The sequence below is a fragment of the Ananas comosus genome, linkage group 8 (assembly GCF_001540865.1).
Source record: "Ananas comosus cultivar F153 linkage group 8, ASM154086v1, whole genome shotgun sequence".
Taxonomy (NCBI): Eukaryota; Viridiplantae; Streptophyta; class Magnoliopsida; order Poales; family Bromeliaceae; genus Ananas; species Ananas comosus.
Window position 1 is genome coordinate 4,422,468 of NC_033628.1, and position 22,282 is coordinate 4,444,749.

A 22,282-nucleotide genomic window follows, 5' to 3' on the forward strand; every position below is an offset into this window, starting at 1 on the left:
TCCAACCACCGACGTTGCCTTAGGTTCAACTCCTTCTGGGTGAACAGATACTTGAGACTTTTATGATCAGTAAAAATCTCACAGTGCTCACCGTATAGATAGTGCCGCCACAACTTCAAAGCAAAGACCACTGCGGCAAGCTCCAAGTCATGCGTAGGGTAATTCTTCTCATAATCCTTCAGTTGCCGGGAAGCATAGGCAATTATCCTATCATGCTGCATCAGAACACAATCTAACCTGCTTTGCAGCGCATCACTGTAAATCACAAATTCTTCCCCTATAACTGGAAGAGCAAGGATAGGAGCCGACATCAATCTCTGTCTCAACTCATCAAAGCTCCTTTGACAATCCTCACTCCAATGAAACTTAATTTCTTTCCGCGTCAATCAAGTGAGGAGTGTGGAAAGCTTCAGAAAGCCTTTCACAAACCGACGGTAATATCCAGCTAATCCAACGAAACTCCTCACCTCGGTAACCGTTATCTGTCTGGGTCAATCTCGAATAGCATCAATCTTCTTCGGGTCAACTACCACTCCAACTGCAGAAATCACATGGCCCAAGAAGGAAACCTCCCAAAGCCAGAACTCGTATTTCTTCAGTTTAGCATACAACTTCTTCTTCCGCAGAAGCTGTAATACTATCCTCAGGTGCTCCCCATGCTCAACATCACTCCGGGAGTATATCAGAATATCATCTATGAACACTACCATGAATCTATCCAAGAACGACTTGAATACTCTATTCATCAGATCCATAAATGCGGCAGGGGCATTCGTCAATCCAAAAAGCATCACAATGAACTCATAATGCCTGTATCGAGTCCGAAAAGCCGTCTTGGGCACATCCTCGGCTCTCACTCTCAACTGGTAGTAACCTGACTGGAGATCAATCTTCGAAAAGACATAAGATCTTTGCAGCTGATCAAACAGATCATCGATGCGCGACAAAGGATACTTGTTCTTGATAGTCACTTTATTCAGCTCCCGATAATCCACACACAACCTAAGTGAACCATCCTTCTTCTTCACGAATAACACCAGCGCTCCCCAAGGCGATACACTAGGTCTCACATACCCCGTATCCATCAAATCCTGAAGCTGCGCCTTCAGCTCTCTCAGCTCTGCCGGTGCCATCCGGTAGAGTGCCTTTGAGATTGGCGCAGTTCCAAGAACTACGTCAATCACAAACTCGATCTCTCTATCCGGCGGCATAGTCGTCAACTCCAGGAGAAAAACATTCGGAAACTCGCGGACTATATGGATATCCTCGAGTCTCGGCGCCGCCGTAGGCACCTCTACTACAGTCGCCAAAAAGCGACGCATCCTCTACTCATCAGCTGTCGAGCCCTCGCCGACGAAATCCAAGTGGCAAACAACGTACTCCTGCAGCCCCTGTACATGAACTCCTCCTGGCCTGGCTCGCGGAACGTCACTGTCCTCGGTCCACAGTCGATTGTAGTATAGTACCGCGCCAGCCAATCCATGCCAAACACAACATCGAAGTCCTGCAGCTGCCCTAGGAATAATAGGTCGGCAGGCATAATCCAAGAGCCCAGCTACACCGGACACGACCAACAACACTCTGCTACCTGCATAATATGGTCGAAAATCTGCACCTCTCGTGTATGCAACAACGGCCCTACCTCTAGCCCATGCAATGATATAAATGCTTGGCTAACAAAAGAATGTGATGCGCCGGTATCAAATAAGGTACGAGCTCTAATACCAGAAATCAAAATGATACCTGCCACCACGTAGTCGGCTGTTGTAGAGTCCTCCACCTGAGCTGCATACACCCTGCCACTCGAGGCCTGCTGTCGTCGCTCACTCTGTCGCGGCACTGACGCACTGTTATCCTGACGATAGCTCGGTGACGCTCCATAAGACTGCTGAGGTGCCGGCGGAGCTGAGCCGTCGAAGGTGCTGGTGATGCTGCTCAGGGACAAGCTCCCCTTATATGTCCACGCTGTCCACAAGTGAAACATCGGCCCTCTCGCTGCTTACACTGTCGGGGCCAGTGTGGTCCCCCACAAATCACACACTGCGGAGTCCCCTGTGACTGTCTCTGCTGACGAGGTCCCCCAAAACGATGTCGCCCCGAAGACCCACAACCCTGAGAGCGTGATCGTGGAGGCCTCGGCGGACGCCTGCTGCTCGACTGCCCTCCATCATCTGGAACCGGGCGCTTCCTATCCTGACTCTGCCCCGGCACCTGAGCCCGCTCACGGACTGATACATCTCCTCTCTCCACCCACAACGGCCCTGCCTGCTCAGGCATATTAGATGGCGCGGCACGATCCCGCGTCGACGGTCGACCTCGGCATCGATACATGACTACCTGAAATCAAAATAAGGGTCAGATATAAAACACAATCACTCTCGACCCAATAAAGCGAAAGACTAGAAGGCCGCCCATGTTTCTCCTCAAGATTATGCCGTCTGCAGCCAACATAATTTTCTTTGCCGAAACAGACACTCCCTCAGTCACTCACTCCACTCTAGGAGGAGTTAAAATAATTCAATCGCTGACTTTTGCGATAAATCATGCCTCTCGCGTCTTGCCTTCTGAAGGTTTGCCAAGCTTAAGGTTTCCTAGATCCCAACGACCTAATACTAAGCTCTGATACCAACTTAATCTGTCACGCCCCGAATTACAGCGTTTTTCCGAGCACGCCAAAAGGCACGCTAAAAAGCTCGCCGTATACAAAGAAATTTTTCCTATATACGAAGCGATAGCTATACCTGTAAGCCAAACAAGCTACAACCATAAGGTATGTGTAAGGACTGAGATTTTTACAGTGCTACTAAACTCTCTGTTGATGATGTTTATGTGTGTAATTTAATTACATAAGCACTCGTCAAGTTTCAGCAGGAAACGAGTTAAGACGGAGAAGTTACGCGACCCGAAAGAATCACTTAAGTGAATAGTAACTCCGGTTTTCCAGAGAGGCCACGGAGTATAGTTGGCTTTCGACGCGTATCGAACTCCGATCATAGTCGTCCTATAGCTCGTTTTCAACGGCTCGACTATCCTGGACCCTTTGGCGCTGACAGAATCGGATTCTGATGCACGGTTATCGAGAAAAAGGATTTTTTTAAGGAAAAGTGGGAATTTTTGGGTTTTTGTGGAAATTGGGAGAATTATGGAGGAATGGGTGCGTCGCGAATCGGGGACCAAATCGGGCGAAACGAGATACTAGATTAGATGCCCTAGTCGTGCCGATCGCATTGGCGCAATCCGATCGATAATCCGATGGACGGATTGGCGGGAATCGTGAAATGAACGCAAAGGGGTCAAAATGCAATTTGAAATTTATCGCGAGAAACCAGACATTTTATGGATCGATTTGCGATATTTCTAATACTGAGGGTCCTGCGCGCGTATTTTACCTGTGGACAGGGACTTGGTCGAAAATATTAGGTTACGGAGGGCTAAAGTGCAAAATGCACATGTGTATATATATTTAGGATTAGGATTCACAATGGAACCCTAACCCTAATCCGCCAACCCTAGCCCTCCCTGTGCACCAGCCGCCTAGGAGGCCCCCTGCCCACGCCGTGCTTGCACCCCGGCGGCCGGCAGCCGCCGCCGTCGCCGGAAAAGGCTTCCCCAAGCTCCAACCTTCCTCCCTCTCCCTCCACCTTGGCCGAGGAAGTCCCAAGCACCATCCTGAGCCGGCCAGGCCTCGGGTGAGGTAAGCCCCGACCCAGGCACCCCCGCCGTCACCGCCACCGCCGACCCCCACCATCGCCGTGCGCCGCCGGAGCCGCCGTAGCCGCCTGCGGCCCCAGGGACACTACCCAGGCCGAAGCTGGGTGGCTCGGGTGTGTGAGCCCTGCCGTCGTTTCCCGACGGCCGCGGAGGTCTCCGCCGACCGTCCGGCGACCACCGCGCCCGACCCCGGCCACCCTCGAGCGCCGCCGGCCGCCGCAGGAGCCCCCTGCCACCGCCTTTGTGCTGTACGGGCCGAACGCGGGCCACCTTCACTCCCGGGCATCGCCGCCACCCGCCGACGCAAGCTCGGCCACCGCCTCGACTCCCGGCATCGTCCCCGACCGGCCCCGACCAGCCCCGGCCGCCGCATCGCCGCCGGCAACTGTTGGAAAGCACCAAACCGCAAAGGAGTTGGCGGCTCCGTACGCCGCCGCCGCACCTCCGGCCGCCCTGCGCTGCCTGACGTGGAGTTCCCCGGAGCCCCGCCACCTGGTGCACCCCTCCCCGGCCGGACCGCCTGCCGGAATACCGCCGGCGGCCAACCCTAGTTCCCCCCTCACTGTGAGTGTCCACTTATGCATTCCAGCACTGCTTTCCCACTTTCCGGTAACTATTTCGGCAATCCGAATGGTCTTTTTGACCTCGGGAAGAGAGCACGATGATCCTTAGGTCGTGCTGAACATCGTGCTCTCTTCCGTCGAGCCCTGCGATGCCTTGGTTGCTCGGGCAACCGCGATCTTCCTGCGGTGCGCGCTGCTTCGCTGACCTTCGAGTCGCTCGTGCGCGCACCGCAGTCGCCGAATGTGCTCCGAATGGTGAGCACGGTCTCCGACACGCTGAAACCTATCAGCGGGTGCGACGGTTGACCCAGCGAACCCCGTATCGCAAGATCGGGCCATAAAACTGTCGGAAATCGCATAAAATGATAGATTTTAGGGTTCTTGATGTGCTTTCTTGCAAATAACATCGACTCGGTCACTGTGGACAGCGTGTAAATGCTGAGGGTAACCTCTGGACTGATCGTCCAAGGCCCCAAGCCACTGCGGAGATCGAAAAGCCTTTTTTGGGGCGTTTCGCGGTGAAATTCGTCGACGGAACGCGATCTTAGTTCGGTTTTTATCCGACGGTGCCTCGGGATCAGTTGTGATGTCGCTAAGCCTTCTTGGCGAGTCACCCGTGTCGTTTCGGGGGTTCGAAAACGACGGGTGAGCGACTGGTGGGTTCCGGTGTCGAAAACGACACTTTCGGGAACCCGGATCGAGACGTTTAGTCAACGATGTCTGTTCCGAGGCGAGGTGTGGTGTCTGTTCGGGATTGTAAGTTAGTTGCTGACATTAGGGTTTCCTTCTGACCTAGTGGACCCTTCGTAGGTCCGGTTGCTCTGTTCCCCGCAGTCGTGAGATCTGATCCAGAGTTGTACAGGTGGGTACTTCGATCCGACGTCGGTACAGTGGTGCACGCTCGGTGATGGTTTCTTACCTTTGTTCTCTCGTTATTATCTGGCATATATATTTTTGAGCCTAGCACCCACGTTGTTTGGTTATACTCTACTCAGATGTTTCCATGCTTAGTATCATGTGTAGGAGTATAGTCTATTTGTATGTGATACTATGTTTTCTTGTTGCTCTACTTAGCTATCCTGCATATCCTGTTTCATGTTTAGAGTAGAGCGGTTTCATGATTTCCTGTGAGATCGGTGACCTAGTCAGTCGGTTCCTTGACTTCTGTCGTTTGATGACCTTTGAGGTCGGTGTACCCTGAGGGGTCGGATTGTCGGCTAGTGGCCGACGGTGGTTCTAGATTATATACTCAGATGACTTGTTGATCGATTCGTTGTGCATATATCCTAGTTGACCTGAGTGGTCAGTCCTTATGGTTCATTGAGTAGTACTTGCATATGTTTGAGAGGATGTCGATGTTGTCCCATCCTAGTTGACCTGAGTGGTCGGTTCTTGTGCTTCCTTACAGTTGGATGACCTTTTGGTCGGTCAGCCCCGAGGGGCGGTGATTGTCGGCTGATTGCCGATGGTTGGCTATTGATCATATCCGCATTGATCGCCACAGCTTGAGTGCATTTCACGTACACCAGCGGGTTGATCCCCTGCAGGAGGGTGTTCTTTTTCGAAAAGTGGTCGTACATCCGACCCGTGAGCCCAGCGGTGTTCTCTTTGTGCTAGGGTTACATGCCAGGTGTGAGCAGGTAGTGGCTTTTGCCTGAGGTCCTTAGACCGACACGGCGGTTTAGATTGGGTACTTTTGGACTTCTCGTCCGGTTGACGCATATAGCTATAGTAGCGGTTGTTGCATATATACTTCTAGTTCTTTCTTTACAGTTGTCTTGCTACTATAGTTTTGATATCCTTGTATGCTTGCAGTTGTACATTACAGTAGCGGTAGTTGTGTTTTCATATATATATCGCATTCGTTCATTATCGTTGCTACTGTATTTTACTTACCCATACTGTTGTTTATCTCTTCCTGATCCGGTGAGTACTCCTCGCCTTCTTCGGCTTGCGGTACCCACTGGGAGGGGAGACATGTTTACATGTTCTCACCTCCCCCACTATTTTTCAGGTATCGCGGGCAGTGAGGTTAGAGACGAGACACGTGGATAGCTGTCGTTAGAGCCTCCGACCCGGTTTGTACTATTTAGTTATTACCCCATTATTTCTGGTGATATATAGCTTAGTCGGTCTATATGGTTCAGTATTTCATTATGTTAAAATATTCAAGGATTTCTGGATTTTCATAAATAAAAATAGTTTTCTACCCCTCGTGGTAGCGTTTTAAAAAAAAGATAAAAGTTCCTGTGTAGGGAACAGTTTTCAAAAGGTTTTCTGTGGACTTTGTATCTTAGTATTTCAAAACCTATTTATGTGGTTAGAAACATTTTAACTGATAGATGTGAATTTATGTTTAAATAAATATTGAATGTATAAATGTGAAACTGTGGTGAATGGTGTATGAATGTATAACTGTTGGTTATTTGTATGTTCACCTGGTTGTGATTGTATCATGTTTGAACTCTTGTACTTGTGCGACACCGTGCAAATACAGGGGAGACTCTGTCCGTGTGAACAGTGGACCTCCTGTATTTGTGGCGGATCTGGCATACTCTGGGGTCAGGTTTTCAAAAAAAAAAANGACGAGACACGTGGATAGCTGTCGTTAGAGCCTCCGACCCGGTTTGTACTATTTAGTTATTACCCCATTATTTCTGGTGATATATAGCTTAGTCGGTCTATATGGTTCAGTATTTCATTATGTTAAAATATTCAAGGATTTCTGGATTTTCATAAATAAAAATAGTTTTCTACCCCTCGTGGTAGCGTTTTAAAAAAAAGATAAAAGTTCCTGTGTAGGGAACAGTTTTCAAAAGGTTTTCTGTGGACTTTGTATCTTAGTATTTCAAAACCTATTTATGTGGTTAGAAACATTTTAACTGATAGATGTGAATTTATGTTTAAATAAATATTGAATGTATAAATGTGAAACTGTGGTGAATGGTGTATGAATGTATAACTGTTGGTTATTTGTATGTTCACCTGGTTGTGATTGTATCATGTTTGAACTCTTGTACTTGTGCGACGCCGTGCAATTACAGGGGAGACTGTGTCCGTCTGGGTTTAGGTTTTAAAAAAAAAAAAAAAAAAAAATTTCAGACGCTTTTTCGCTATGTTTTAAACTAAAAAGGGACCCCGGGGCGTGACAGTATGAGCGGCTAAAACTAAAAAGTAATATATAAAACCTCGAGGGTTCCAGTACATATAAAATATCTACAACACAACTCGCTCCAGCGAGTACCCCGACAACATCACAGTATGTACAAAGAAAATCCAAAACTACCTCTGGAAGGTACTCATCTAGTACTGCAGCAAAGCTGGAAGGAATCTAGCTCGCGACTCCCTTTCCACAATCAGAATCAACAACAGCAGCAACCGCGAACGAAGGCTCTGCAAAAAGCGGTCAACAACTGGGTATGAGAACTACTGCAAAAAGGAGTAGTCCTCAGTGAGTATCATCATCGACCTCAACGGCTCACCCACTAAGTCTACAGAAAAGTGCGTAAGAGATAGTAAGGAAAGCTGGAAACCCTACAGCTATATGCCACTATACTATCGCTTACCAACACTGGCTATCTGTAGATATGACAAAAATGCAATCTCTGACCCAAACTCACTAAGGACTGTGAACGCACCCGTCCCGCTTGTCGAAGCTACACCGCACACCACCCCAAGGGCTGCTGGTGGAGAGCAAAGTCCTAACCGAACACTACGACATCAACGCAAAAGCACGTAGCCAAACTCCGGAGTTGCACTCGTGGGCGCGACCCAACCGAGTATGCAAGCGTGTCTGTATCGAAATCAATCAGGCTCTCACAGGCTATAATCAATGTAAATGGGTCTAACTGGTCTAACAACCAAAGCTCACGTGCCCTTGGCACAATATGAGGCAAAACACAGAAATCTGGGTCCACCGTGAATCGCGACGGCACCCGACAGTCCAAAACAGTTTACACACTACTGTAAAATAAACTGGGTATCCCAGCACGAGCGTAAACTCATCCTACACTAATCTGGGTATCCACCGCATACGAACAACGGCGATACAAACGAACCACAGTTCCTAAAGCTAAATCTGGTAATTTTCAGAAATGGCAGTGTAGAATCTATATGTTTTCTCCTAAGTCAATTCCAAGTCCAACATGTACAATTATAATACTAGCTTAACTCCAAATTCAGATTTTATATTCTAATTCATGAATTCGAGTACTAGCAAGGAAATAAACCAATGATACATGTCGATGATGCTAAAACTTAGGAGGAGTTCCGACGATTTCGGTAAACATTAATCCACCTCGACACGCTAGTCCAACTACGGCGAGAAGTCGAAAAGAGAGGAAACCACGCACTCGCCCGGCTTCCTAACAGCGCAACCGCGACGCTCGCGCGCTCGAACGGCCTTCCAGATGGAGTCGACAACCTCCCGAGCTCAAATCGCAATCTCAACAACGTACAAGTCCACCAGCTAAAGAGAGCAAGGAAAAAAAGAAGAAGAACCGCTCACAACCCTCTTTCTGAGAATATATAGGCTGGGGATAAACATGGGAATGATCGTCAATCAAAAGACCAAACTGCTCCTTACCTACTCAAAAATCTAGCTGGAGTACCGGTACTCCACTTGAATACCGGTACTCGGGCTTTCAACCCGCAGCCTCACACACTGGGTACCGGTACCAACCCGATGCAGTACCAGTACCCGGGCTCGATACCGGTACTCGATAGGTCAGTACCGGTACTCAGCAGCAATTACGAGCAAATCCGAGAGCATCCATCTCTGCCATCCACTGGGGTACCGGTACTCCTCTCAAGTACCGGTACTAAACACTGAAATCCTGCACTTTGCGGATTTCAACGTCAGAACTCCACTCTCGCCTCGCGTCGAGTCCGTTTTGCGTCCATTTCGCGCCAAAACGACTCCGACTTGTCCCGACACTCTCCAGATGTGTCGACAAGCCTCAGATGCTGAAGTCCACGGGTTGCAGAACACCAAGGGCACTGCAAGACTAATGTAACAGAATTCAAATTCATAAAAAAAAAAACTAGATAATACATGAAACTAAGAATTTTAAACCTCAAACGTATTAAACATTACTTTTACAAAATTAGAGAAAAAAAAAGTGACAAATGATAAATTACCTGAAACCTAGCTTTGGTTTCGTCTCGAGCAATTCGATATGGAGAGAGGCATTTCGTTCGATATGGAGAGAGGCGTTTCGTCGCCGCGAGGTCGGGAAAGGAGGAGAAGAGGTAGGCGAAGGAAGGGATGGAGAGGGATGAGAGGGTAGGGAAGAGGAGTAGTGCGGCAGAGAGGAGATGAGGGGACGCGTGTAGGGAGTTTGAGAGGGGGGGAAAGGGGGAAAGGCACAGGGAGATGAATCGGTAGGGTAATAGAGAGAGAGAGAGAGAAAGAGAGAGAGAGAGAGAGAGAGAGGAGAGAAGATTCACCAATCAAAAAAAAGGAAAAAAAAACTAATGAATTCTCAAAAAAAATAAATAAGGGGATGCGTGAAGGGAGTTTGAGGGTGAGGGGGAGGGGGAGGGGGGGGGATGAATCGGTAGGGTAAGAGAGAGAAAGAGAGAGAGTAGATTCACCAATCAAAAAAAAAGAAAAAAAATTAATAAAATCTCAAAAAAATAAGATAATGCCATATTAGCCATAGATACGAACATTAATTATAGTATATAGATATAGATATATAGATATATAGATATAGATATAGATATAGATAGATTATAGATTCACCAATTAAAAAAAAAGAAAAAAACTAATAAGATCTCAAAAAAATAAGATAATGCCACATCAACAATAGATACGGTGATTAATTATAGTTTATATATAGATAGATTATAAATAATTAGTTAAACCTAAAATTGAATGATTGAAAAATAATTATAACAAAGCATTAAGGAAACGATGTTTGAAATGCGTTAGGTGTAGGCAATAAATTTGTACGAACCAAGTGGAATAATTGTGAAAGAATAGATAATAAAATCAATTTTTTCAAATTTTGGGTAGTCATTTTCAAATAATTAAAAGTTTAGGTTAGTTTTAAACATTTTTACTAATTTTAAAATTTTACTTTTAGACTTATACTCTTAAAATTTACGTACTTTAATTTTTAATTTCATTTGGTATTAGAGAAAAGAAAATTTATCCTCATCGTTTGCATCTCTACATTCAAGCATCACAGATTTTACCAGCATCTTATTTTTCAAACTTACTGTCCAGTTATATATTTTTTTTCGGATAAATTTATAGTGTACAAATTTACCAATTAGTTTACGTTTCAAGACAAAGAATTGATGTGAAAATATTCAAAAAATTAATTTTTGACATATTAAAATTTAAGAACTAAAATATATTAGTAAAGGTCGAGAAACTCATAGTGCAGTTTATCTGAGTTGAGCTTCTATGTTTTTAGAAACGTAGAAGCATTTGTGCTTATAATTTTTTAGCCATCGGATTGTCTCAAAATCCGTACGGCAATATTAACAATATGTCACATTAAATTTTTTTTACTAATACTGTATGGATCTTGAGACAATCCAATGACTAAAAAATTACAAGCATGTTAAGCTCTTGTGCTTTTAAAAGCACAGAAGCTCAATTCTAGTATACCCTTTATTTACTTATATCTAGAGAGGTGTTTTGGGTTCTGGAAAGTATGGCACCTATAAGAGCAACATTTTAAGGACTTGTGGCAGTACTAATGTCCAATTGAATAAATGATTCAAAAATAAAAGAAGTTTGCTGATTAATGTAAAAATTTGTATAGTTTACATGCTCAATAGTGTCTTAATTACATATATAGTTCTTTAACATATCAGTAATGTTGTATGCACCCAACATGCATTTGCACTTTGTGCGATGTACATAATATTTGATAATTGGCTTAATTTTGTATGGTCCCTGTAAAGGAATTGAATAGTAAATAAGTTTTTATAAAATTCAGGTAATCAGATTTATTCGTCCAAAAGCTCGGACACATTTATATTTGCTCTTTTACTTCGTTACCGCGTAGTTCCCTATTTATTTTTCAATAGAGAATAGGTGAAATGACAATATTAATTATCAGTACAAATTTGTACTTCCAAAAAATTATCTTCTTCCTGTATTAAAACTTATCCAACCCTCCAGTATTAGCACATCTTCTCCATCTTTTCCTTAAGTGTGTGTGTTTAAAAACGGGCTCTCAGGTTATAAAATAGTGTTGGCTTTTGGGCAAGATCAAAAGAGAGAACACTAATATAAATATGCTTGTAAAATTTTCTCTCTTTTTTTTTTCTTTTTTTTTTGGTTTAAGTGGCAGGATACTCATTGATGTTCATAGCTCCTACGAGGCCCCATACTACATCTTCAATTCTCTACTACATTATTTCTATTGAACGCTTAAATTAATTCTTTATCGCACTACAATTAATCGTTAATTAGCTACCATAAATTTATAAATGAGCAAAGTATTTTCCCTCTTTCTGTGAATCTAAATTTGGCAATAAACACACTTCATCTTTCTTCACTCTATCACACTTTAGAATTTTATTTTACCATTACCATTTAATTTTAATTTGGAGTTGCGACTTAATAATATGGGCCCATTCGGCTTAGATTTTAAAAAAGTGATTTCTGCAGAATTAATTTTGGTTTGGAGAAGTAATTTTGGTTAAAAACTATAGAACGTTTGACTGAGTTTAGATAAAAATAATTTTTCTGAAGTGATTTTATAAAATTGTTTGGCAAAAATTTTTTGATGTTTGTATATAATAATATTTTTACTAAATTTTATTTGAAAATAATTTAAAATTTATACAAAATTTAAAATTTGATATTTTAATTTAAAAATTAAATTTTAAATTTGAAAATTTAAAATTTATAAATTGAACTTTTAAAGCTAAATGCACNATCAAAACCTACGAAGACCCAAACTCCTAACGTGGGTCAGGAACATATCTCTAGCTATCGGCTTGGTCAACGGATCAGCCACCATCCTAGTGGTGGAGATATGTTTAAGAACGACCTCGCCTAGCTTAATCATGTCTCGAATGTAGTGAAATCGAATATCAATATGCTTGGTTCTGCCATGATACTTGGGATCCTTCACATATGCCAGGGCAACCATACTGTCAGAGAACATCTCAACAGGTTCATTTGCTCGAGTCACGATGTCGAGGTGCTGGAGAAATCTCTTCAGCCAAACTGCCTCCTGTACGGCCGCTGAGCAAGCAACGTATTCCGCTTCCACGGTTGACAAGGCAATGCAGCTCTGCTTCTTACTGCACCAGGAAATTGCCCCACCTCCAAGCATAAACACATAGCCTGAAGTGGATCTGCACTCATCTCTATCACCGCCCCAATCAGCATCACTACATCCTTTCAATCTCAAGTCCCCACCTTGAAAACAGAGAACGAGATCACTGGCTCCTTTTAAATATCGAAGGATTCTCTTGACCGCTTGCCAATGAATAGGTCCTGGGTTCCGCTTGCCAATGAATAGGTCCTGGGTTGCTCTGGTAACGACTTACCAAGCTAACAGCAAAGCAAATGTCAGGTCGAGTACACATCATAGCGTACATCAAACTGCCAATTGCACTCGCATAAGGAACCCTACTCATTTTCTCCTTTTCTTTATCCGTTTTAGGGCACTGATCAAGACTCGGAGTGTGATTCTTTTCCACTGGAGTGTCAACGGATTTGCAATGATGCATCCTGAAACGCTCTAGAATCTTTTTAATATAAGTTTCTTGAGACAAACCGAGAAGCTTTCTAGAGCGATCACGGATGACCTTCACTCTGAGCACATAGCTCGCCTCACCCATGTCTTTCATTTCAAAATTGAGAGACAACCACTCCTTAGTGGTATTGATTAACTCCATGTCATTTCCAGTCAATAGTATATCGTCGACGTATAGAGAGAGAAACAAAATCCCATTCTCTGTCTTCTTGACATATACACAGTGGTCCTCCTCTATCATGGACATACCGATAGAGGTGATGGCTTCATGAAACCTGAAATACCACTGTCTCGACGATTGCTTGAGACCGTAAATGGATCTTTTAAGACGACAAACTTTGTCTTCTTGACCTTTGAATACAAAACCCTCAGGTTGATCCGTAAGATCTCCTCCGCCAATTCTCCATTGAGAAAAGCTGTCTTGACATCCATTTGGAACAATTCCAAATCTAGGTGTGCCACTAAGGCTAGAATCAAACGAATAGAGGCAAATCTCACAACGGGAGCAAACGTCTCGTTGTAATCTACCCCTTGCCTCTGAGTGTAGCCCTTAGCCACGAGCCGAGCCTTGTATTTATCGATTGATCCATCCGCCTTGCGCTTAATTTTTAAAACCCATTTATTTCCAATAGACTTGCGCCCAGGCGGAAGGTCAACCAATTCCCATACTTGGTTCTTGCTCATGGAGTCCATCTCATCTTTCATAGCAGCCATCCACTCACTGCAAGCTGACGTCTGCAGAGCTTCTTTATAAGAAGAAGGTTCATCGTCATCGAGCGGAGTACACATGAAAATATCCCCTTCGATCTCAAAATGTCGACGGGGAATATGTCCACGTTCACTTCTACGCAATGGAGGGTCCGAATTGCCGACTTCCAAGGGTATGCTCTCATTCAACGAAGCACTCCCACTAGCCGGAGGATCGCTACCACTTCCTTCAGCGACTTCGGGAAGTGATCGATCACCCTCAACCGCAGATGGGGTAGCGTCGTCCTGTAACTCATACAATCCGACGTCTCTTCGCATTTCACCAATGCTTGGAAAATCCCTTTCTAGGAATTCCACATCACGAGACTCAATCTCGGTCATACCACCATCTGGGTGTTCACCATACATCACATAACCCTTCGAATTTTCAGGGTATCTGATGAACACATGCTTGCTCGCTTTGGGGCCGAGTTTCCCGAATTTATGTGAGGGGCTGTGAACATATCCAGCTGAACCCCAAGGGCGTAAGTAGTGTAAACTTGGCTTTCTACCGCTCCATAACTCATATGGGGTAGTAGGCACTGATTTGCTAGGGACTCGATTAAGGATGTAGGCTGCAGTCAAAAGCGCATCTCCCCAAAAATTTATAGGAAGTTGCGCTTGCGCCATCATCGACCTAACCATGTCTAATAGAGTACGGTTCCTTCGCTCTGCAACACCATTTTGTTGCGGAGTACCAGGAATAGTGAGCTGTCTACTAATGCCCTTTTCCTCACAATAAGTCTTGAACTGATCAGACAAGTACTCACGACCTCGGTCAGTGCGAAGCGCCTTTACACTTCTTTCTATTTGATTCTCAGCCTCCGCAACGAAGCGTTTGAAGCAATCTAAAGCTTCAGATCGGCGAGAAAGCAAATAGACATATCCATAACGGGAATAATCATCAATGAATGTGAGAAAATAGCACGCACCATGCCGGGCCCTCACATTCATTGGCCCACAAATGTCAGAGTGGATTAGCTCTAAAGGATGAGAGGCACGAGTAGCCTTACCAAAAGGCTTTCTACATGCCTTTCCAGCCAGACAAGGCTCGCACACAGATAGGTCAACTTTGGCGAGAGAACCCAAAAGGCCTTCTCGAGCCAGTCTATTCATTCTGTCTTGACCTTTATGGCCTAATCTGGCATGCCATTTAACGAATTCATCATAGAGATTAGAAGAAGAAGAAGTAGAAGTAGTAAATGCAAACGAATCATCCTCCAAATCTAATTTAAAGAAACCATCAACTAATGTACCAAACCAAATAAAGTACCATGAAAGAAAATGTCAAGGCAGTTTCTGTCAAAATGGAATGAATATCCTAGGTGCAACAAAGCTAAAACTGAACATAGATTACATCGAATTCCGGGTGCATATAGCACGTCCTGAAGAAGTAAAGTGCAGCCACCACACAACTTGAGTTGGTACGAACCTACTCCTAAGACTTCTTCCTTCGTGCCATTCCCAAGGGTGACGAATTGTGTGCTAGACGGTACTCGATGGTAATCTACGAACCCCACTCGGTCACGAACTACGTGTTTGTTTGCTCCTGTATCCACAATCCAATTAGGAAGAGAATGAGCTACTAAAGCATGAGAGCAAACAAAACAGTGTGAGTTGAGTGGTCGGGTTACCTTTTTCGGCTCAGGACAATCCCGAACGAAATGACCCTTCTTCTTGCAATTGTAACATTTTAGCTTTGTAGCATCCTTATTGCCAGCGCGTTTGCCTCTGTGGCGCTTTCCAACTCCACCCTGAGGAGCTTGATTCCATTTCTTCTGCGCTCCATTGTTGTGACGCTTTTTGCGCTTGGGTACAATCCCACTGCGCTTCTCGGAGCGTGCAACAAGAGCGACAGAACGGTTCACTTCCAAGCGCTCTGCCTCGAGCTCAAGATGGCGCGAGATGTCATTAAACGTTTTAATGTTCTCGCTGTGCGTCATCAGGAGCTTCATCTGGGACCATTCAGGATCAGGCAGTGAACGAATCACCGCTAGAACTTGTTGCTCATCAGTGAGCTCGTTTCCAGCAGTCTTAAGGTCCCGAATCATGGCGCTCATCACACGAAGGTGCTCAGCCATTGAATGCTTCGGGTCTTTAATGTACTGTGGAAACATAAGATTTAGGGCACGTAGCCTTGTAGATGAAGTTTGACCAAATGTAATCTTCAAATTGTTCCACATATCCTTGGCAGTTTCAAAGAACTCAAACTGTCCAATGAGGTCGTCTTGCATGGCACTCAACATAGTGTACCGAGCAGTTCGATCCTCCTTGATCTATTTGTTATAGATCTCCTTTTCATGCTCAGAAGCTATGCCTTCGACAGGCAAGACTCTTTTGACAGATAGAGTTTCAAGAACCCCTTGTTCATTAAGCAGGTATTGCATTTTTCTGTGCCAAATATCATAATTCTTTCCATCTAGCTTATCACCCCTGGTGAGATCAGCTATGATGTTCTTGAAAGTCATTTCACTACATTCAAAAAATTAGGTTTTGACATTAGGCACATATTCCCAAAAAATTAATAAGATTGAAACTTTATCCTCGATACAACGGGATCGAAAACTTCGCTATGCTCGTAATCATCATCCAGTGTCGATTCAAAAAATTACAATCTTATTAATTTTCTACTTAATTTTGAAACTTATTCAAAATTGAAACTGATCCATTTTGAAAGAACACATCCTTAAAAGAAATTTTATACATGAAGGATTAATCACATAATATCATCACACAGAAAAAATAAGTACTTATGCCAAAATTTAATTTGAAAAACGTCGATGCTGCGCAAAACACATTCCTTTTACATGGCCTTAATTATTACATCACCTTTTGCGGAATTAAAACCTACTACATCACTACAAGATGTACATCTAGTGATGTACATCATAAAAGGAATGAGCTACAGGAATGCTGCACACGTCGAACCCATTTTTCCAAAATTAAATTTTGTTAAAAACATCATCGAATAACATAAGTACTTATATGCCAATAAAATATAATTTCATGCTACATAAGCATAAAAAAACACCCACATAGGATAAACAACGTAGACAACACATGCATGTTTTAAAATGGCATAAAAAAAATATATGTATTCCAAAAAATATGCAGGAAATAAAAAAATATCCACATAGGATTTTTTTTTTTTTTGAATTTTGGACTGCGTGTGGCGAGCCGGGCCCGCTTCAGAGCCTGCATGCAGGCCCGCACGGGGCCAAGCCCATCATAGGGCGCGTGCCCCACAGGGGGCCGGGCCCGCATGGTGAGCGCAGGTGCGGCCAGCGCCANAGCCTCAAATTTATCTGTTTTAAGTTTTTTAACAAAAGCCGGGCATCCCCAAATCCTTAAATGATTGAGACCCGATTTTTTGCCAAACCACATCTCATGAGAAGTACAAGGAACAGATTTTGAAGACATCCTATTTAGAATATAGGCTGCGGTTAATAGGGCATAACCCCAAAGAAATAAAGGTAAGTCAGTGAAGCTCATCATCGATCATATCATATCTAATAAAGTACGATTCCTTCTTTCTGAAACTCCATTTAATTCCGGAGTTCCAGGAGGTGTCCATTGCGAGAGAATACCATTTTCTTTGAGATAATTTAGAAATTCAATACTAAGGTATTCGGCTCCTCTATCTGATCGAAGAGTCTTAATACTTTTTCCTGTCTGCTTCTCTACTTCGTATCTAAACTCTTTGAACTTTTCAAATGTTTCAGACTTGTGTTTCATAAGAAACACAAACCCATACCGTGAATAATCATCGGTAAAAGTCACAAAGTAGATATGACCACCCCGAGCCGTTTCACTAAACGGTCCACACACATCTGAGTGTATAAAGGAAAGTAACTCTGTGGCTCGCTCTCTGTGTCCAACAAAGGGTGACTTGGCCATTTTGCCTTGAAGACATGACTCACAAACTGGATAAGATTCTAAAGCACAAGTTCCCAAGTGCCCATCCTTAGCCAGTCGGTTTATCCTATCTTCTGCAATATGACCTAGTCGAAGGTGGCATAGATACTTCTGGTTCAGATTATTATCTCTAGGTCTCTTGATTTGAGAATTATTCTCTTTATGTTCTGTTGGAAATAATAGGCAGCGGAAACTTACAAACCGGATAGCCAACGTATCCGGGAACCGGAATCGGATCGGGTTGCTCGTTTTACAAGCCTTCTTGGATCGTCCTTATCTCGATGCTTCTGGATCTCCCACGTTTCTCGTCTTCTTCCACGCGTACGCCTTACGTCACGGAACGGATCGCCTTACGTCACGGATGCCAATCGGAGAGGGCTACCAGAGTCCTCTCCTATGTCCACGCTCTAAAACCCCGGGAATGTAGGTGGAAATCCCAGAGATGAAGAAGAGAGAGAAGAAGGAAGATTTTTGTGGATTCTCGAATTAGATCGTATTCTTTTTCCGTCGTTCCTACGGGAGAAAACGGGGGCGTATATATAGAATAACGGAACCCCTAAATATCCTGAATCTCATTAGGATTAGGATTGGGATATTTATTAACATATAATAAATATTCATTATAAGATATGTTTCTTAGCTGATAAGAAACATATAATTTATACTTATCCTAAACTTATTAGGATAAATCATGATCCACATCTTATGTGGATCGGGTTTAATCATAACCCGCCAATATGGACAAACCATATGGCAACATGTTCAATATTAACAACATTTTCATCCAGATTTAGAAAGTAGAGATTGTTAACTAAACTACCAGTAGCTATCAATTTATTTTGGAAATAAATAAAACAACCATTAGTTTCAAAAATAAAACGATAACCAGTTCGAACTAAAGTTGTAACAGAAATCAAATTCCTAACAACTAAAGAAGAATAATAACAATTCTCTAATTCTAAAATTTGTCCAGATTTAAGTCTCAAAGAACAGCTCCCTACGGCTAATACAGCAACGCTTGCTCCATTACCCACGCGTAGGGTCACCTCGCCGTTCTTCACTGTTCTACTTCCCTTTAGATCCTGTAATAAATTACAAAGATGTAAGGTACATGCAAAATCTAATACCCAAGAAAAAGTAGAGCCAATTATATTGGCCTCAATGATGAGCATTTCGTTCGTACCTTCATAAGATCCCTCCTTCAATTTTTCTTTTAGGCTGGAAAGATATTCTTTACAATTTCTCTTCCAATGCCTATCCTTTCCGCAATGGAAACATTTTCCTTTAGCCTTGCCTTTGTCGGATTTCTTAAAATTGGCTTTCTTCACTCCACCCGATGACTTGAACTTAGGAAACTTTTTTTTTCCTTTGAACTTTCCTTTTGAAGTTCTTTCAACCGCCATCGGCATCCCGTTTGTTTTCAACGTGCTTTCTGCTGTGACTAGCATATTCATGAGCTCGGACAAAGTGGCATGAATCTTATTCATGTTGAAGTTCATTACGAAATAAGAGAACGATTCTGGCAAAGACTGTAGAACTAGATCGATCTGCAAGTCTGCGTCCAAGTTCAAGCCGAGGTTTATCAGCTGCTCTATATCATCAATCATTTTAAGACAATGTTCACTGACTGACGTACCTGGAGTCATCTGAGCCTTAAACAATAGCTTTGATATCTCATATCTTGCGGTTCGGCTTTATGCACCATACAACTCTTGTAAGTGCGCAAGCATCTCATATGCTCGAGCATAGTTCTCATGCTGTCGTTGCAGCTCATTTGACATAGAGGCCAGCATGTAATATTTGACACGCTGGTCATCATTAACCCACTTGTCTCTCTCCTCAACTTCTTCAAATGTGGCCTCAGCGGTAAGCTCGGGAATTAGAGTTTGAAGAACATTATCAAGCTTTTCAATACCTAAAACGATTTTTAGGTTACGAAGCCAATCTTGGAAATTAGGGCCGGTTAAACGATTAGATTCCAATATACGAGAAAGAGGATTAGAGGCATTCATTTTGTCTGCAGAAAGTAGAGATTTTAGTCAGATGAGTATTTTTTCTTTTTAACCAATTAAACTAGGGTCTATTAGTTTAAAAGGTTCCTCCCACTAATTTTATCGAATTTCTACACTTCCTAAGTAGAAAGACGAAAATCCTCATCCGTTAGATTTCTTAGTGGTGATTGGAGTTTCATAAATTACGACTCACCTCACCGGACAGTTTCTTAGAAAACCGTAATTTAATGAACGGGTAACGTCTTACCTCGACACATCTTATGTGCAATCCAATCGTCCTTTGGCCTCTAAGATTTTTACGCCTCATCGGACGGTTTCTTGGCGCAACAACCTCAATTAAGTCTAATCCTCCTCTCCTACAAATATGGAATTATCAAAAGACCCTCACCAGACGGTTTTTGAATCCATTGATAATGCCATATTGTAGCATCCTATGTCAAGATGTTCGCATAGTTCAAACACAAGTAGCCCCATGGGATCATGCGTGACTACTCAATGCTTGAAACAATGCTACGTCTTGTGATCGGTGGAAGGCGACGATAGAGCATCAAATGCCCCTTCGTTTCAACTTAATATTTTATAGGGAGTTTTAAAAATATATATCGGTCTCATCATCACATGTTATATCTCATATAAAATTAATCACAGGTATCACATACACAAAAATAAATTGCATAGTTTAAGGATGATCATAGACTTTTTCTTATTCGACTCGAACCGATGAGTCAAATCGGTCTATAGGGTGATACACACATATTCTCAACTCTTGCAAAAATTTAGCCATCTTCTTCTGTTGGATTTGATACATCCTTTGACGCCATCACGATTTGCGATGCCAATCCATCAATGCTTGATATGGATTCTTCTCCAAGTAACCCTAATTTTATCTAATAAAAATACAAGGATTCGCAGATCCCAATAAAAGTGGCACACTAGCCCTTCGTAATCAAAATTATACATCCAAAATCAAAATAGAAATACATCCATAATCAAATTACAAATACATCCATAATCACATCACAGATGTCTAAGGTCCATGATCATCACCCATCTAAAAACTATGCAGAAAATAATAACCAAATCGATCTAAACATCGATTAAAAATTTTGGAACTCAATAATATATTTTTCTCAAGTCTCCACATATTTATTTGTTGCGTGCCGAATGTCCCGACCCTTGACCCGGTCAATAATTCTCCTCGGAAAGAACGTCGGGATGCGAGACGGTTGCGGATTATGACCCTCGAAGTATGCGCCCACAAAGGATCAAGCGATTAGGCCGATGAGTGATCGAATCAGCCGGGTTCGAAAACCTCCACAGTAAATTCGTTTCGGCAGGATGAGCCGACGAAGGGAAGCCCAGAATTCGACTAAGAAATGAGCCGAATGGCCAAACAACTTATGATTCGATCGGTAGGAAGAGCCGAAGATGACTTTCTATTGAATAGCAAATGGAAAAAAGTACACGAGTAGGGGAGTGATGCCCGTAGGGCAGACAGACTCCAAGTATGGGAACAGGGGAGTGATGCCCGTAGGGCAGACATACTCCGAGTATGCTAAATTACAGAAACTACTCCTAAGGAAAGCGGTAAAAGCGAGAATAGAAAAATGCAGGAAAATAAAGGTGGACTTTTGTGCGCAGGGGCGAAGACCCTTTTTCAAGGTATCGTATGCCTATTTATAGAACCGCCTTTGCGTCAGCTATTGCTCTTGCACGATCAGCCACTATCTCCTGATTCGTAGGACCACCTTCGGCCGATCGGAACCGCTCGTAACCGCTTGCGGTTGTTATAACTCCTCGGTCCAGTGCGGCTCGTATGCGTCCAGTGTACTCTAGATCTACCATTTTTGCCGCTTTACGGATATGGACCCGGCGTGCCAGCTGTTCGCGCCTAACTGGCTCAACAATTGCCCCCTCGCCAGTTTTCGAAGCGATGCTTCGATAGCTGGCATTACCTTTTTCATCTCAAACAATTTTCTGTTGCCGAAAGCGAGCTTGATCCGAGGCGTATTTCTCGGTCCAATCAAATTCAAATTCTCTGACGTATTCTGCACTACGATCTTCTGTACGGTTTAATCTAAGCCGTTTATTCTCTTCTTTACGGCCCTGATCGCATTCTCTACTTTTGTCTCATGTGCGGCATTAATTAACTCATCTTAATTGCCGCTGTCTATTCATCATTACAGCCGACCTTGGGACTCGTAATCGAAGCGACAGTTCGATACGACGGTCTTTTCTTCTTCCTCAAGCTTTCCATTCTTTTTGTCTATTCCAATTCTTATTTCTTTTCCTCATATCCTTCACTAAAACCTTTTCTTTGTCTCCTTCATCCTTCTTCGCTTTTCGTAACCGATTCTCTCGGCTCTTCTCTTCTTTTGAACAATGTCTTTGGTTCCTCCTCTTCCTTCTCATCCATCTCTTGACTATACTATACTCAAACCTTTCGTTGACTTAGATCCATCTAGATTCATATTAGGTTCTTCTCTTATAGATGCACCATCTCTTACTGACTCCCCTTTCTCTGATGAGGGACTTCCTTTTAAAAGGATTATTGACTCCACTCTTGGTACTCATCAGCTTCAACAGGAAAGAGTCTCAAAAC

At 43.3% G+C, this 22,282-nt stretch overlaps 1 protein-coding gene across 1 annotated transcript; it reads right to left on the reverse strand.

Annotated features, from left to right (window-relative positions):
• LOC109714104 lies at positions 19,363–19,987 on the reverse strand. Its single transcript, XM_020238539.1, has 2 exons — positions 19,879–19,987; positions 19,363–19,685 (listed from the first exon to the last, which is right to left on the reverse strand). The coding sequence occupies exons 1-2, from the start codon at positions 19,985–19,987 to the stop codon at positions 19,363–19,365; spliced, it is 432 nt and encodes a 143-aa protein (XP_020094128.1).

Coding starts and splice junctions, on each gene's coding strand:
- LOC109714104 (XM_020238539.1), bottom strand. CDS start 19,987: ATGAGGCGTAAAAATCTTAGAGGCCAAAGGACGATTGGATTGCACATA. Junction 19,686..19,878: donor GTTTTCTAAGAAACTGTCCG/GTGAGGTGAGTC, acceptor TACTTTCTGCAG/ACAAAATGAATGCCTCTAAT.